The sequence below is a fragment of the Phyllobates terribilis genome, unplaced genomic scaffold (assembly GCF_046119375.1).
Source record: "Phyllobates terribilis strain yellow unplaced genomic scaffold, ASM4611937v1 Scaffold_6__1_contigs__length_29720123, whole genome shotgun sequence".
In the NCBI taxonomy this organism is placed as follows: domain Eukaryota; kingdom Metazoa; phylum Chordata; class Amphibia; order Anura; family Dendrobatidae; genus Phyllobates; species Phyllobates terribilis.
In genome coordinates this window covers 969,059-986,825 of record NW_027362766.1, presented here as the reverse complement: position 1 = coordinate 986,825, position 17,767 = coordinate 969,059, and the positions used below count along the sequence as shown (strand labels likewise).

The 17,767-nt window shown below is 50.1% G+C and overlaps 1 protein-coding gene across 3 annotated transcripts in view; it reads right to left on the bottom strand.

The window, feature by feature from the left end:
- Positions 1-17,767, bottom strand: part of LOC141152619 (V-type proton ATPase catalytic subunit A-like) — a 69,011-nt gene that overhangs the window by 20,610 nt on the left and 30,634 nt on the right. For all 3 annotated transcript variants that reach the window (XM_073637171.1, XM_073637170.1, XM_073637172.1), the window contains exons 8-10: positions 14,546-14,654; positions 12,100-12,222; positions 4,207-4,321 (exon numbers count right to left, since the gene is read on the bottom strand). In XM_073637171.1, the coding sequence (XP_073493272.1) occupies positions 4,207-4,321; positions 12,100-12,222; positions 14,546-14,654 (347 nt within the window). The remainder of the gene's footprint in view (positions 1-4,206; positions 4,322-12,099; positions 12,223-14,545; positions 14,655-17,767) is intronic.

Sequence of the window (17,767 nt, the reverse complement as noted above, 5' to 3'; positions counted from 1 at the left end):
AGATAGTGAGCTCCATTTCAGCAGTTCACCTTCGGGGATCCGACAATCAGTAGGCAGATTACCTCTTAAGGCATCAGATGAAGGCTTCAGAATGGGAACTGAAGGAAGAAGTGTTCCAGCAATTAACTCGCAGATGGGGTCAGCCACACCTAGACCTTTTTGCATCCAGAACAAATGCAAATGACGCGCCCAGGGGATGGGGACGACTCGGTACCCGGGCCTTTGCCTGGTTTGGGGGTGTCGTAGTGGTCGGCTCCCGGGCCCATACCCTGGGGTCACTCTTGAAAAAGGGGATTGGAACTTGGAAAGAAATAAAAATAAATAGTTTGTGACGCCACCTGTGGTACCTGGTAAGGATTACCAGTGCTGCTGCAGACCTCCGGGGGGTGATGGGATGGCAGCTGGGATGTTTCTGCTCCCCACAGGCGGAGCGGGCCCCCGGGGCAGTGTGGAGTTTGATGGTGGGTGGTGATGCTGGGGCTTGTAGTGCAGGCGGGGTGGCGCAGCAGGAGTAACTGACAGAGACAGGGGATTCGCTTCAATACCTTTACTGCTGCGGATGTCAGGTACGGTCCAGGGTACTCAGTAGGATGGGTGCACTTCAGGACTTCTCCCCAGTGAGCGGGTATAAGGCCTCCTGGTCCGTGTCTCCCTCTCTGTATGCTCCTGGCCAGCCTGCAACTGGGCCTAGCTTACGTGTCGTGCTGTTCCTTCACCTGTCGCTCGGTAGTAGGACCTTCTGCTGGCAACCACTATCCCTGGATGCCGGGGCCTTCGTGGTTCCTGGTCCTGTAATGGGTTTAGCTTCAGGTCTGCCAGGGACTTGTAGTCCTCCTGGAATGTCGGTGATCCCTACTGGGTATAAAGGACCCTGTAGGCGCGGACCCGGTGTCCGGTTTGTATATCGGGGTGAGCCTTTGATGCTCCTCTGCCCCCTAAACTCCTCTCTCCTTTCTCCTCTTGCCTTCGGCCACACTCGGGGCACTCAATACACCAGCAGACGTGCTGCTTCTTCACTGGTCTCAGCGCCAGCATGCTCTCAGACTCTCTGACTGTCTGACTAAAACTGAACTGCCTGGCTCCACCCTCCATATATATATCCCTAACGGGCTCCTTCTGCTGGTATGAGGTGGAAGGGTGGAGGTGTTTGTATGTAGTGAGGGCCTCTTGTGGAGAAGTCCATCCATGCACCCTGGGTCCTGTGGTACCTGTGAACAGCAGGGTGCCACACAAAGATGACATCTTTCTTCTCTCTCGACCCAGGAGATCATCCTCTGGCAGTGGACGCACTCTCACAATATTGGGGAGACTGCCTAACAGATGCCTTCCCACCTGCTCCTCTAATTCCGAGAATGCTGCGGAAAATTCAGGAAGATTGGGCAACAGTCATAGCAATTGTCCCGTTTTGGCCAAGGAGAAGTTGGTTCTCCCTTCTACGTCATCTAGCGTTGGAAGACCCAATCATTTTACCATTTCAGGAAGATCTTTTGACACAAGGTCCACTGTTGCATCAGAATCTTCAACAGCTCCAGCTCTCAGCTTGGCTTCTGAAGGGGAGATCCTGAAGAACAAAGGCTTATCCGCCAGAGTGATCCAGAATATGTAGGCTAGTAGAAAACCTGTAACCCAGGCCATATATAAAAAAGTCTGGAGGACCTTTTGTTATTTTCACAGGACGGTAGACACCTCTCAGCTAGAGATCCCTGCGATCCTGGATCTCTTGCAGGCAGGATTTGACGCAGGTCTTAGACCAAATACCTTGAAGGTGCAGATTGAGGTGTGGTGCCCAGCTGCGCTTGGTACCACAGATCCTAGAAGGGTGTATTGATGGAATCCTCCACAAGAGGCCCCCATAAACATTCACACATCTCCACCTTCCATCTCAGACCAGCAGAGGGAGCCCGTTAGGGATATAAATAAGGAAGGTGGAGCTAGGCAGTTCAGTTCCTGCAGAGTGATTTCAGCAGTTCCTGTGGAGAGTTCCTGCAGCGTGAGACACAGAAACAGGTCAGTCTGCAGTGGAGCTCAGTCTAGTTTGGAGAGGTCAGCCTGCAGTGGAGCCTAGTCCAGACGCAGTTGTAGCTCAGTTAGAGCTTAAGGTGTGCCGACGCCATAAGATCGGTGAAGAGCGGCAAGCTGCCGTTAGTGTGAGTAGCCTAGTGAGGGCCCGAGCGTGGCCGAAGGCGAGTGGAGAGTGAGTAGCAGTGGGGGCAGAGGAGCTTACCCAGCTCACCCCGAACATATACCGGACACCGGGTCCGAGCTTACCGGGATCTCTACGACCCAGTAAGGCATAACCAGAATCCCTGGAGAACTACAGGTCCCAGGTTCACCAGAGAGCTGATACGTAACAGAGCCAGGAGACACTTAGGCCCCGTAAACTGGGAGCGTGCACTCCAAGAGAAGGCCCTACCACAACGTCAGCCTGTGCAGGACAGAGATAAAGTTAGCCCTAGCTTCAGGCAGGTCAGAAACTTACTACGCAGAGGCAAGTAACAGGAGGCCCTACACCCGCTCATTGGGGAGGATCCTGACATGCACCCTTCACCCTACAGTGCTCCGGGACGTGCCTGAATTTCCATCAGTAAAAGGTACTGAAGTGTCTACCGTGTCTGTCCCTGTTCTTGCTCTGACCCGGCTGGGTCTCACCTGTCCTGCATCCCCCTCTCCGTACGCTGCCCTGAGGCCTAGCTTCACCTGTGGGGAGCTATACCATCGAGCTGCCTTATCACCGGCCTCAGTGGACTGCCGCAGCGCTGGTGATCCTCACCAGAAGCCACAGGTGGCGTCACGAACTTTCATAAAATTAACAAACAATCCCCTTTTAAAAGCTGCGACATCCCCAAGGCCAGGCAAAGGCCCGGGTACCGAGTAGTCCCCATTCCCCTGGGCGAGTCAGAGGCACTAGGTGCTTTCTTCGACACATTATTGTCCTCGCATTCCTGGATAATCAAGGTTTGTCAAAGGAAATCCAGAGACTTAGGCCTACACAGAGAATTTCTTCCCCTCCGTGGGATCTGAATCTTGTCCTGAGAGTCCTTTGCAAACCTGCCTTCGGCCCGGTTAATGAATTAGAAATAAAGAACTTAACTCTGAAAACAGTCTTCTTGGTGGCAATCACCACATCTAAACGATTAGGTGAAATCCAGGCTCTATCGGTTGTCGAGTCATGTATGCAGATTCGGTATGATTGCATCATTCTCAAACTGGATCCAAGTTTCTCCCCGAAGGTGGTGTCATCGATGACCTTAAACCAAGAAGTGGTTCTTCCATCATTCTGCGAAAACCAGAGGGAGGAAGAGTTCCACCAGCTTGATGTCCGCAGAGCAGTGTTGGCCTATTTGGAAGCCACTCATAACTGGAGATTAGACTCTAATCTTTTTATAAGGTTTCAGGGAAAAATAGAGGCAGGAAGGCTTCAAAACCATCCTTAGCTAGATGGGTCACATCCATGATTAATTTAGCATATCTTTCAGAAGGACAGCCTCCCCCGGAAATTATCAAAGCCCATTCCACCAGAGCAATTTCCACCTCATGGGCAACTAGAGCAGGGGCTACCATTGAACAAATATGTACCGCAGCCACATGGTCAGGACATACTACCTTCTGCAAAAACTACAAGCCAGATATTCTCTCACAGCAGAGATCTGCGTTTGGTAAGAAGGTACTTCAGGCAGTTATCCCACCCTAAGCTATGAGTTCTGGGGTATATTCCTATGGTGCTGTCATGGGGACGTACTGGAAAACCGGAATTAGTCTTACCGGTAATGATGTTTCTAGGAGTCCACATGACAGCACCCTTATTTCCCTCCCTATATTGCTACTGTATGTGACTCTAACATATGTCTAAGCAGTCTAAAATAAAATTTTGTTGTACCCAGCCAATGTGGTTCTTGGAAAATCACTGAGGAGGTTGGGGGTGGGAGGGCTTTTAACCTCTTGTGCTTCCTGTCCCTACACAGGATATGGGATTACTCCTTCTATGGTGCTGTCATGTGGACTCCTGGAAACATCATTACCGGTAAGACTAATTCCGGTTTTTGGACATTGACCTGGAATTGCTATATTACCATGGATGTGAGGAATAAAATATTGTTGCATCATTACCTGCCTAGGTGATTACTTACAACCCACAACCTCAGATCTTTACAGGCACAGCCGATATCTAGTCATAGAAAATATGTATCTGCTAAGAGCAGAACTCACGCTCCAACAATGCTGACGCTTCCTTCTCTGCCAGGGCTCCCAAGACATCTTACTCTTCCAGCACGCTCATAGAAGGAAGCCAGACGGGCACCAAGGTAGGCAGGATAGCCGCTGTCTGTGGAACATAAATACATCAGTCATCTGTATTATGCCCGTCACAGGGAAGATTGCAGCACAGTCTTCTAGACATGGACAATGGCACAAGACTCACTAGATTCACTATCCTCCATATCAGTCCATAATGAAATGTCCTATGGGGCCTCAAGGTCTCAGGAAGCAGCAACCATACGTCAGAGGCCATAAGAGGACATCAGAGGTGTCATAGAAAAATTGAAAATATTCTTTCTCCCCATGAAGTCACCCCTCCCTTATCCACCATTTGTCAAAGGACCAAAAGCTGACACCTGGACTATCTGCTCCTATGCAAATTAGCCCACACAGCAGAAGGGGCTTGTAAACAAATGCTAACACAAAGAAAGGTTCTACAAACCAAATTAGAATGCGAGTGTGCTTTCCTCTGACACAGATCTGTGACAATTTACATCTAGCTGAGGAAACTTTATTATCACGACATCAAAGGGAATTTAACAGAGGTCTGACAGCTGGGTCGGAGCCGACCCGAAATATGGAATATTGGAGGTTCCATAATTCTGATAATAATGGGGCCCAATTTTTTGTGACAGAGTCAGCTAAGGAACAATATGGATATTTTCCCGTCGTTGTAAGCCCCTCTTGGGGGCTGTGGCGCAAAAGTAACAAAATAGCAGACCACAACTATGTCATGTGTGGTCTCTAAAGGAAGGTAAATTCATAACGGAAAAAAATGGTATTACTTCCGGGCTTCTGCGATCAACCAATGATGAGTTATTGCAAAAGCCAAATATTCTAATAAAAATATGAATATGTCATCCTAAGGGGTGTGTGGGCAGGTCTCACCTTAGGGATAAAAGAATCCACGGAGGATGGATCAGTATTCATTGCTGGGAGTATATATTTATTATAAGCAATGGATCCCATTCGGTAACGGTCAAATCTGGAGTGCTTCCCTCCAGCTATATTGAATCATTTCTGCGATCGTATAGTAAGTTTCTTCTTTAATCCTGTTTATTTTGTGCAACTGTATATTCTGTATTGCAATGTCCCCTTTTGTAAAATCTTGTATATTTTTCCTAAACACTGCCTCCCTTTTGGATTATATATAAAATGTAATAGTTCTGTTTCGTTTACTCTGTAATCGTTCCCTCCGCCGAAGCCATACGCTACCAGAATGCAGGCGTCCGACCAGGCCTGTATTATATTTCCAATCTGCCGGTGGTGGCAGAGAATAATAATAATTGGGCTATCGTGAAGCTGGCAGTAACCGTACTGGGGCATATACACATATTCCATGCGTTGGAATCCGAAGGTGTGACGCCAAACACTTTCTGCTCGCTTGCCGATAGCTACATAATGAGTAGTCGGGTTCGTGTGCTTGCGAATCCCTGTCGAAATCCTGACAGAGTGACGGCAACGGTGAGATATTGTGTGATCTCTCTGGTGTTGTCTCTGTCCTCCCTGACAAGAGGCCATCAGAAGCCTTAAGAGGGCATCAGAGGACATGGCTCTGCAGTTGCCATATCCATTATTTTTGCGCTACTGATGACGCTATCCGTTCTGGGCTTCACAGCCTTATTGTAAAAGGGTCTAATGAGTTGATCACAACTGGAGTCGTCTCTGTAATAGTCATCTGCATTAACAGGAATTTAGTCACTGCTGGATGTCTGCAATGCTCATGTACTTTGAACAGTCGGCTCTTTCCTGTGGTCACTTATTGCGGACTCTTGGCTCTCGCCTGTGGTCACTTAATGGGGACTGTTGGCTCTCGCCTGTGGTCACTTATTGCGGACTGTTGGCTCTTGTCTGCAGTCACTTATTGCGGACTGTTGGCTCTCGTCTGCGGTCACTTATTGCGGACTGTCGGCTCTCGCCTGTGGTCACTTATTGCGGACTATTGGCTCTCGCCTGTGGTGGCTTATTGAGGACTGTCGGCTCTCGCCTGTGGTCACTTATTGCGGACTGTCGGCTTTCGCCTGTGGTGACTTATTGCGGACTATTGGCTCTCGCCTGTGGTGACTTATTGCGGACTGTTGGCTCTCGCCTGCGGTCACTTATTGCAGACTGTTGGCTCTCGCCTGTGATCACTTATTGCGGACTGTCGGCTCTCGCCTGTGGCTGCTTATTGCGGACTGTTAGCTCTCGCCTGCGGTCACTTATTGCGGACTGTTGGCTCTCGCCTGTGGTCACTTATTACAGACTGTCGGCTCTCGCCAGTGGTCACTTATTGCGGACTATTGGCTCTTGCCTGTGGTCACTTATTGCAGACTGTTGGCTCTCGTCTGCGGTCACTTATTGCGGACTGTTGGCTCTTGCCTGTGGTCACTTATTGCGGACTATTGGCTCTCATCTGCGGTCACTTATTGCGGACTGTCGGCTCTTGCCTGTGGTCACTTATTGCGGACTGTCGGCTATCGTCTGGGGTCACTTATTGCGGACTGTCTGCTTTTATCTGTGGTCACTTATTGCAGACAGTCAGTTCTCGTCTGTTTTCACTTATTGCGGACTGTCTGCTCTCGCGTGTGGTCACTTATTGCGGACTGTTGGCTCTCGCCTGCGGTCACTTATTGTGGACTGTCTGCTCTCGTCTGTGGTCACTTATTGCGGACTGTCTGCTCTTGTCTGTGGTCACTTATTGCGGACTCTGTGCTCTCGTCTGTTTTCACTTATTGCGGACTGTCTGCTCTCGTCTGTGGTCACTTATTGCGGACTGTCTGCTTTTGTCTGTGGTCACTTAATGCGGACTGTCTGCTCTCGTCTGTGGTCACATATTGCGGACTGTCGGCACTCGCATGTGGTCACATATTGCGGACTGTCGGCTCTCGTCTGCGGTCACTTATTGCGGACTGTCTGCTTTCATCTGTGGTCATTTATTGCAGACAGTCAGTTCTCGTCTGTGGTCACTTATTGCGGACTGTGTGCTCTCGTCTGTGGTCACTTATTGCGGACTGTCTGCTCTCGCGTGTGGTCACTTATTGCGGACTGTCTACTCTCGTCTGTGGTCACTTATTGCGGACTGTCTGCTCTCGCGTGTGGTCACTTATTGCGGACTGTCTGCTCTCGTCTGTGGTCACTTATTGCAGACTGTCTGCTCTCGCGTGTGGTTACTTATTGCGGGCTGTCTGCTCTCGTCTGTGGTCACTTATTGCGGACTGTCTGCTCTCGTCTGTGGTCACTTATTGCGGACTGTCTGCTCTCGTCTGTGGTCACTTATTGCGGACTGTCTGCTCTCGTCTGTGGTCACTTATTGCGGACTGTCTGCTCTCGCGTGTGGTCACTTATTGCGGACTGTCTGCTCTCGTCTGTGGTCACTTATTGCGGACTGTCTGCTCTCATCTGTGGTCACTTATTGCGGACTGTCTGCTCTCGTCTGTGGTCACTTATTGCGGACTGTCTGCTCTCGTCTGTGGTCACTTATTGCGGACTGTCTGCTCTCGTCTGTGGTCACTTATTGCGGACTGTCTGCTCTCGTCTGTGGTCACTTATTGCGGACTGTCTGCTCTCGTCTGTGGTCACTTATTGCGGACTGTCTGCTCTCGTCTGTGGTCACTTATTGCGGACTGTCTGCTCTCGTCTGTGGTCACTTATTGCGGACTGTCTGCTCTCGTCTGTGGTCACTTATTGCGGACTGTCTGCTCTCGCGTGTGGTCACTTATTGTGGACTGTCTGCTCTCGTCTGTGGTCACTTATTGCGGACTGTCTGCTCTCATCTGTGGTGACTTATTGCGGACTGTCTGCTCTCGTCTGTGGTCACTTATTGCGGACTGTCTGCTCTCGTCTGTGGTCACTTATTGCGGACTGTCTGCTCTCGTCTGTGGTCACTTATTGCGGACTGTCTGCTCTCGTCTGTGGTCACTTATTGCGGACTGTCTGCTCTCGTCTGTGGTCACTTATTGCGGACTGTCTGCTCTCGTCTGTGGTCACTTATTGCAGACTGTCTGCTCTCGCGTGTGGTCACTTATTGTGGACTGTCTGCTCTCGTCTGTGGTCACTTATTGCGGACTGTCTGCTCTCATCTGTGGTCACTTATTGCGGACTGTCTGCTCTCGTCTGTGGTCACTTATTGCGGACTGTCTGCTCTCGTCTGTGGTCACTTATTGCGGACTGTCTGCTCTCGTCTGTGGTCACTTATTGCGGACTGTCTGCTCTCGTCTGTAGTCACTTATTGCGGACTGTCTGCTCTCGTCTGTGGTCACTTATTGCGGACTGTCTGCTCTCGTCTGTGGTCACTTATTGCGGACTGTCTGCTCTCGTCTGTGGTCACTTATTGCGGACTGCTGGCTGTTGAGGGTCATTCCTACCTCTATTTTGCACAATATGGCAATAGATCACCATCATGAAGAGAGGAACGGCACTCCTTTTTATAACAGGTGCACAGATAGGGTCCCAACCCTTATAATACAAAAACTCGTGGAATCCGGCACTCAATAGAAGACTTTTTATTGGAATCAAAGAATAGTGTATAGGAAATATTTGATGTTTTGGGCTGAGCGACCGTCCTCAGATTATACACTAGAGATCTATGTGTATGCGTCACAATGTCAGCAATGCTAATCTTAGATTAGCTCACCTTTCTCCACTGCACCAGACATACAACCCTGCTGATTCCAGGAACATTATATATATATATATATATATATATAAATATATATATATATTATATATAGAGAGAGAGCTTCCCCTGAAGCCCCCTCACCCCTCCCTCATCCCCTCATTTGTCATGGGAGAGCTGACAGTCCAGCATCTGTCTCTTTGTAAATTATCACCTACAGTACAAGCTTGTAAAGCTACAACCTAATTATGATGCAAGCATCTCTGGCAGACCCAGGGGGTGATTAGACGCAGACTTGCAGTGATTTACATGTAACTGTTGAAGCTTGCTTCCAAAGCTTCAAAGGGAAGTCTATAGTCTCGCCGACATCGTATGGAATATTGTAAGTTTCATAATTCCGATAATAATGGGACCTATATTTTTAGTGACAGGGACAGCCAAGGAGCAATATGCATATTTTCTCATTGCTGTAAGCCAAACCAGGGAGCTGTGGCGCTAAAGTAGCAAAACAGCAGACTGCAATTATATCAAGTATGGTCTCTAAATGAAGGTAAAAATCATAATAGAAAATATGGTATCACTTTTGGGCTTCTGGGATCAACCAGCAATAAGTTATCCCAAAAAATAGATTTTTAATACAAACATGAAGGGTGGAGCTCCAGCCCCTGTGATGTCGGCACAAGGGGGTGTGGACAGGTCTCTCCCTTAAGCATAAAATAGTTTGCTGAGGTTGGAGCAGTATTCATTGCCACAGGGGTATAAGTACTATAAGCAACGGATCCTGTTCGATAACAGTCTAATCAAATCGGGGAGACCCTCCTCCATCTATATTGAATCGTCTCCGTGATCATATAGTAAGTTTCTTCCTTAATTCCTTATTATTTTGTGTAAGTGCATATGTATTGTATTGTATTTTGTAAAATCCTTGTATATATTTTCCTAAACACTGCCTCCCTTTTGGATTAAATATAAAATTTACAGGACAAAAGAAACAGAACTATTAATCATTCCCTCCCCCGAAGCCATATACGCTACCAAAACGCAGGCTATCAAATCTGGACGGTGGTGGCAGCGAGTCATATTAATAATCGGGTTATCCTGAAGCTGACAGTGACCGTATGGAGGGCATAAACACATATTCCATGCGTTAGAATCCGGAGGTGTGATGCCATACGCTCACTGGTCGCTTGCCGATACCGCCATAGTGAGTAGTTGGGGACCGTGTGCTCGCGGATCCCTGACGAAATCCTGACAGAGTAACGGCACGGTGAGATATTGTGTGATTTCCCTGGTGTCGTCTCTGTGGAGTCCGTAACAAAATAAATATATGTGTGTGTGTTGTTGTATATGTGTATATATATATATATATATATATATATATATATATATATATATATATATATATACTGTATGTAATAATAGATCTCCACTGTATAATCTGAGGAATGTCGCACAGACCGAAACGCCAAATATTTCCTATACACTATTCTTTGATTCCAATAAAAAGTCTTCTATTGAGTGCCGGATTCCACGAGTTTTTGATACATCACTATTAAACATGATATTCCAGGAATACACCAGCGTGGCTATAGACTATCACAGACGTGGATATCAGGGAGTGTGCTGTCACAAACACAGATATCAAGAGACTGACCATCACTTCCAAACAGTAAGACTAATGTGAAGAGGTGCAAGCTAAGAGAGCCACTCTATATGTAACTAAAAAATTACTACGGCACTCAGCAACGCTATACTCTGCAGACATAGAATATATGGAACTGCATCACTGCTGGACAAAATAAGCATGAATTAGCCAATTCTTGTGAGCCCAATAGCCAGCGAGAAGGCGACCCCTCTGTTGTGACCCTAACCTAACAAGACGACCTCTCAATTGGGACTCTGACCTAACAAGACGACCTCTCAATTGGGACCCTGACCTAACAAGGCGACCTCTCAATTGGGACCCTGACCTAACAAGGTGACCTCTCAATTGGGACCCTGACCTAACAAGACGACCTCTCAATTGGGACCCTGACCTAACAAGGTGAACCCTCGGTTTGGACCCTAACCGAACAACAAGGCATACCCCCCTGTTAGGACCCTAACTTAACAAGACAACCCCTTTGTTGGGACCCTGACCTAACAAGTCGTACTGCTCTGTTGAAGTCCTGACCTCTCTGTTGGGAGCCTAACCTATCAAGACGACCTCTCAATTGGGACCCTGACCTAACAAGACGACCTCTCAATTGGGACCCTGACCTAACAAAACGACCTCTCAATTGGGACACTGACCTAACAAGACGACCTCTCAATTGGGACCCTGACCTAACAAGGCGACCTCTCTATTGGGACCCTGACCTAACAAGATGACCTCTCAATTGGGATCCTGACCTAACAAGATGACCTCTCTTTTGGGACCCTGACCTAAGAAGGCGGCCTCTCTATTGGGACCCTGACCTAACAAGGCGGCCTCTCTATTGGGACCCTGACCTACCAAGGCGACCTCTCAATTGGGACCCTGACCTAACAAGGCGACCTCTCAATTGGGACCCTGACCTAACAAGGCGACCTCTCAATTGGGACCCTTACCTAACAAGACGACCTCTCTATTGGGACCCTGACCTAACAAGGCAACCTCTCTATTGGGACCCTAACCTAACAAGGCAACCTCTCTATTGGGACCCTGACCTAACAAGGTGTCCTCTCTATTGGGACCCTGACCTAACAAGGCGACCTCTCTATTGGGACCCTGACCTAACAAGGCGACCTCTCTATTGGGACCCTGACCTAACAAGGCGACCTCTCTATTGGGACCCTGACCTAACAAGGTGACCCCTTGGTTGGGACCCTGACCTAACAAGGTGACCCCTCAGTTGGGACTCTGACCTAGCAAGGTGACCTCTCTATTGGGACCCTGACTTATCAAGGTGACCCCTCTGTTAGGACCCTGACCTACCAAGGTGACCCCTCTATTGGGACCCTGACCTCTCTGTTAGGACCCTAACCTAACAAGACAACCCCTTTGTTTGGTTCCTGACCTATCATGATGCCCCTCCCAGGCTAACAGCCTACAATTATATGGGCACCAACAGAGATGCCAGAATATGGCGAAGGGTCATCACGGGCCACTAACTTTCTGTACGTTCCTTTTCTTTACTGCTAGAGGAGCTGATACAAGTGTATAAGAGCAATGAGTGCCATCATCTGTGAGTGTAAAGTCTGGATCTGCTGCAATGAAAGGATCTTACCAGCAGGCATTTCTGCCAGACGACCAGAGATTTCTCTTAAAGCTTCAGCCCACCGAGATGTGGAGTCGGCCATCATACTGACATTGTACCCCATGTCTCGAAAGTACTCGGAAAGGGTGATACCTAAGAACAAAAAGAATTGTGGAGCTTGAATTTAAAAGCAATGCATGCAAGCAGTCACAGGCATCATTGCATGGAGTCACATCATGGTATATTTGCTGGATCACTCATATATATAGACAAATGCAGGCTGACCACGTTTATAATCCTGCTGACATGGATGAAGCTGATCTCAGGATGTGGGGTGCCATCTAACATGGCAGATCATCAGCTGGTGATATATGTGAGAGGAGATATGTTTCACTGCGGCTGTTAGCTTAAGTGAACTGAACCTAGAAGTGTTCTTCAGCATGTTAGATGCTGAAGAGGTTAATTAGCCATTTTGGGTCAGATGTTGTGTGAGTAGGTGTGAGATGGGCGGGATGTCTACTCACCATATCTCCACCTCAAGGCTGTGGTTGGAGAAGTTAAATCTCCAAGTATTGAGTTTTTTTCTCTGGTGTGAGTTTGGAGAAGGAAGTCTCTGGACTGTGTGGAACTTCAGCTCAGGAGGAGCAGAAGTGTGCTGCAACCTAAGCGGGCGAGTCCCGCATGCTATGGACTGTGTTTTCATTTATCTTCTGTTTGACCGTTATGCCAGTAAGGCCGTGTTTATTTTGTTGAACCTTCAGTGTTGAATAAACCTGCAGATGAAAACGTTCCTGTGCCTACCTCTGGAAGCTGCCAAGTGAGTCGTCCTACCACACATGTCAATTAAAAGACATCACAGGATGATACAGCAGGCAACATTTCGGCCAAAAGTGCCCTTTTTCAAGCTCAAAACTGTTCGTATAATTTTGGCTGAAACGTTGCTTGCTGTGATGTTTTTTTAATTTACATGGAATAGAGAACACTTATTTTTTATACAGAACCTGCTGTTTGGTGCCATGGCTTTCCTGGATTTCTTCTGGTCGACGGTCCCGTCGAGATTATCACAAATTGGTTAATGGTGCATATATTGGACTACATCTGTGCTTTGGGTCAGTATAAGAGAATGATAGTCCTAATATTCTGAACAGCCATATTGGATCTAGGAGCCATCTTGGACAGTCAACTAACTTTGCTAAAAGAGCTGAGGCTCTCCCTAGAACAGAGGTTTAAAATGACCTCAGTGCCATTAGTAAGGATGGATGGAGTCCAGCGAGATTGATGGAACAGGTGAAGGGCACTGTGATAGTGGTATTATATGGTAGTGAGTAGTGTATATATGGAACTGAGATAGAAACCAGAATCAGGACATGTCGGTGTATGTGAGTAGGCTAAAGGTAGTGATGTGATTAACGATATTATCTAAGAAGAACATGGAGTTTTATGGGTTTTTAATGTAGTTTGGGGAAATGTTCATTAATGTTGTTATATTGTGTTATCATATTCTTCATTCTAAAATGCACGTTCTCATCTGCAGTATGAGGTTATCAGGTATATGCCCTTTTCCGCACTTTCCTTTTGTCTAAATCATGCATAAAATGTCCCTGATACTGTTGTTCGCGGCCATTCTATCGCCACACCATCACCACACCACCGCCAGTCCACCGCCAGTCCACCGCCAGGCCAGTCCATCGCCAGTCCACTGCCAGTCCACCGCCAGTCCACCGCCAGGCCAGTCCATCGCCAGTCCACTGCCAGTCCACCGCCAGTCCACCGCCAGGCCAGACCATCGCCAGATATCCCAATGCTGTGTTGCTGATCTGGTCCCACCTGTCCCACCAGTGTATTTTCCCTGCCAGCTTTCTGAACTGTTCTGCCGCGTATCTCTGAATAAACTTCATTCTCTGCTTTAAAGAAGAAATCGCCCATATTGTTTTCCGGCTCTTCCAGCTCTCAGTAAGGACTTTCTTACAGTCAGATGTTTGTTGCTGGGCCGGGAGTCTCCAGGACACAGAGCGCTCTCTCTCTCTCTGGGTTTCTCTCCTTTTTCTGACATGCAGAGACTGATCCAGATTCCTGGTCGGTGGCTGAAGTGTGAATAAGGCCTTATAGTGATTTTTGGGGTGGTGCAATGTTTAGTTACATATATTCATCCAATTGTCATCATCATGATTTGCTCGCTGGGGATCGGCTGCTAAGAGTTTTAAATTGTTTTTAGTTTTTCTTAATTATTATTCCCTTTGACTAAGGGCGGCTCCACGCCAGAAACGATCCAGATGTTTTCTATGGAATATAAGCAATACGACATGCTTTTTTTTAAATCAAGATGGAATAAAATTTGGATGTTTTTATATACAAGGAATTGGGATGTGCAGTTTTCTCTATATTTTCCATCACTTTAATCATAAAAGAAGCCAAAGTTGCACTTTGAAGAATGGACATCACAAAATGCTGCCTGACAATGGACACGAGAACTCACCTGTGTAAATTGATGCCTCACGTGCGGCCACTGGCATGTTTGATGTATTGGCCACCAGTGTTGTCCTCTTCATAATTGACTCTGTTTTCCCATCTACTTCCATGGTAAGCTAAAGCAAAGATGAGACAGAAACTCCATCACTTCAGAGCACACAAAATTGGGAAGTTCAGTATTCGGAGCTTTGTGCCTCAATGATGATGTGCAAATTGCCAAGCTCCGTGCCTCATCCCTCATACGTAACTGCCGAGCTCTGCGCCCCAGCCCTGCTATGTAACTGCCAAGCTCTGCGCTTCATCCCTTATGCGCAACTGCCGATCTCTACGCCCCAGTCCTGATGCGTAACTGCCAAGCTCTGCGCTCCAGCCCTGATACGTAACTGCCGGCTCTGCGCTTCAGCCCTCATGTGCAACTGCCAAGCTCTGCACCCCAGTCCTGATGCGTAACTGCCGAGCTCTGCGCCCCAGCCCTGATGTGCAGCTGCCGAGCTCTGCGCCCCAGCGTCATGCGCAACTGCCGATCTCTGCGCCCCAGCCCTGATACCTAACTGCCGGCTCTGCGCTTCAGCCCTCATGTGCAACTGCCAAGCTCTGCACCCCAGTCCTGATGTAACTGCCGGCTCTGCGCTTCAGCCCTCATGTGCAACTGCCAAGCTCTGCATCCCAGTCCTGATGTGCAGCTGCCAAGCTCCGTGCCCCAGCCCTAATGTGCAGCTGCCGAGCTCTGCGCCCCAGCCTCATGTGCAGCTGCCGAGCTCTGCGCCCCAGCCCTGATGTGCAGCTGCCAAGCTCTGCGCCCAAGCCCTGATGTGCAAATGCCGAGCTCTGCGCCTCATCCCTCATGCGCAACTGCCGAGCTTTACATTTCAGCCCTGATGCGTAAATGCCGAGCTCTGCGCCCCAGCCCTGATACGTAACTGCCGAGCTCTGCGCCCCAGCCCTGATGCGTAACTGCCAAGCTCTGCACCCCAGTCCTGATGCGTAACTGCCGAGCTCTGCGCCCCAGCCCTGATACGTAACTGCCGAGCTCTGCGCTTCAGCCCTCATGTGCAACTGCCAAGCTCTGCACTCCAGTCCTGATGTGCAACTGCCAAGCTCCATGCCCCAGCCCTGATGCGTAACTGCCGAGCTCTGCGCCCCAGCCCTGATACGTAACTGCCGAGCTCTGCGCTTCAGCCCTCATGTGCAACTGCCAAGCTCTGCACTCCAGTCCTGATGTGCAACTGCCAAGCTCCATGCCCCAGCCCTGATGCGTAACTGCCGAGCTCTGCGCCCCAGCCCTGATACGTAACTGCCGAGCTCTGCGCCCCAGCCCTGATGCGTAACTGCCGAGCTCTGCGCCCCAGCCCTGATGCGTAACTGCCGAGCTCTGTGCCTCATCCCTGATGCGTAAATGCCGAGCTCTGCGCCCCAGCCCTGATACGTAACTGCCGAGCTCTGCGCCCCAGCCCTGATGCGTAAATGCCGAGCTCTGTGCCTCATCCCTGATGCGTAACTGCCGAGCTCTGCGCCCCAGCCCTGATACGTAACTGCCGAGCTCTGCGCCCCAGCCCTGATGCGTAACTGCCGAGCTCTGCGCCCCAGACCTGATGCGTAACTGCCGAGCTCTGCGCCCCAGCCCTGATGTGCAACTGCCGAGCTCTGCGCCCCAGCCCTGATGCGTAACTGCCGAGCTCTGCGCCCCAGCCCTGATGCGTAACTGCCGAGCTCTGCGCCTCATCCCTGATGCGTAACTGCCGAGCTCTGCGCCCCAGCCCTGATACGTAACTGCCGAACTCTGCGCTTCAGCCCTCATGTGCAACTGCCAAGCTCTGCGCCCTAGTCCTGATGTGCAACTGCCAAACTCTGTACGTCAGCCCTGATGCATAACTGCCGATCTCTGCGCCCCAGCCATGATACGTAACTGCCGGCTCTGCGCTTCAGCCCTCATGTGCAACTGCCAAGCTCTGCACCCCAGTCCTGATGCGTAACTGCCGAGCTCTGCGCCCCCGACCTGATGTGCAACTGCCGAGCTCTGCGCCCCAGCCCTGATGTGCAACTGCCGATCTCTGCGCCCCAGCCATGATACGTAACTGCCAGCTCTGCGTTTCAGCCCTCATGTGCAACTGCCAAGCTCTGCACCCCAGTCCTGATGCGTAACTGCCGAGCTCTGTGCCCCAGCCCTGATGCGCAACTGCCAAGCTCTGCGCCCCAGCCCTGATGCGTAACTGCCGAGCTCTGCGCCCCAGCCCTGTTGCGTAACTGCCGAGCTCTGCGTCCCAGCCCTGATGCGTAACTGCCGAGCTCTGCGTCCCAGCCCTGATGCATAACTGCCGAGCTCTGCGCTCCAGCCCTGATACGTAACTGCCGAGCTCTGCGCTTCAGCCCTCATGTGCAACTGCCAAGCTCTGCACCCCAGTCCTGATGTGCAACTGCCAAGCTCTGCGCTCCAGCCCTGATACGTAACTGCCGAGCTCTGCGCCCCAGCCCTGATACGTAACTGCCGGCTCTGTGCTTCAGCCCTCATGTGCAACTGCCAAGCTCTGCACTCCAGTCCTGATGTGCAAACTGCCAAGCTCTGTACCTCAGCCCTGATGCGCAACTGCCAAGCTCTGCGCCCCAGCCCTGATGCATAACTGCCGAGCTCTGCGCCCCAGCCCTGATGCGCAACTGCCGAGCTCTGCGCCCCAGCCCTGATGCGTAACTGCCGAGCTCTGCGCCCTAGCCCTGACGCGTAACTGCCGAGCTCTGCGCCCCAGTCCTGATACGTAACTGCCAAGCTCTGCGCCCCAGCCCTGATGCGTAACTGCCGAGCTCTGTGCCCCAGCCCTGATGCGCAACTGCCGAGCTCTGCGCCCCAGCCCTGATGCGCAACTGCCGAGCTCTGCGTCCCAGCCCTGATACGTAACTGCTGAGCTCGGCGCCCCAGCCCTGATAAGTAACTGCTGAGCTCTGTGCCCCAGCCCTGATGTGTAACTGCCGAGCTCTGCGCCCCAGCCCTGATGCGTAACTGCCGAGCTCTGCGCCCCAGTCCTGATAAGTAACTGCCGAGCTCTGCGCCCCAGCCCTGATGCGCAACTGTAAAGCTCTGCGCCCCAGCCCTGATGCGTAACTGCCGAGCTCTGCGCCCCAGCCCTGATGCGTAACTGCTGAGCTCTGCGACCCAGCCCTGACGCGTAACTGCCGAGCTCTGCGCCCCGGTAACCTCCTAGTTCAGCCCTCAGTACTGATGTGTAACTGCTAAGCT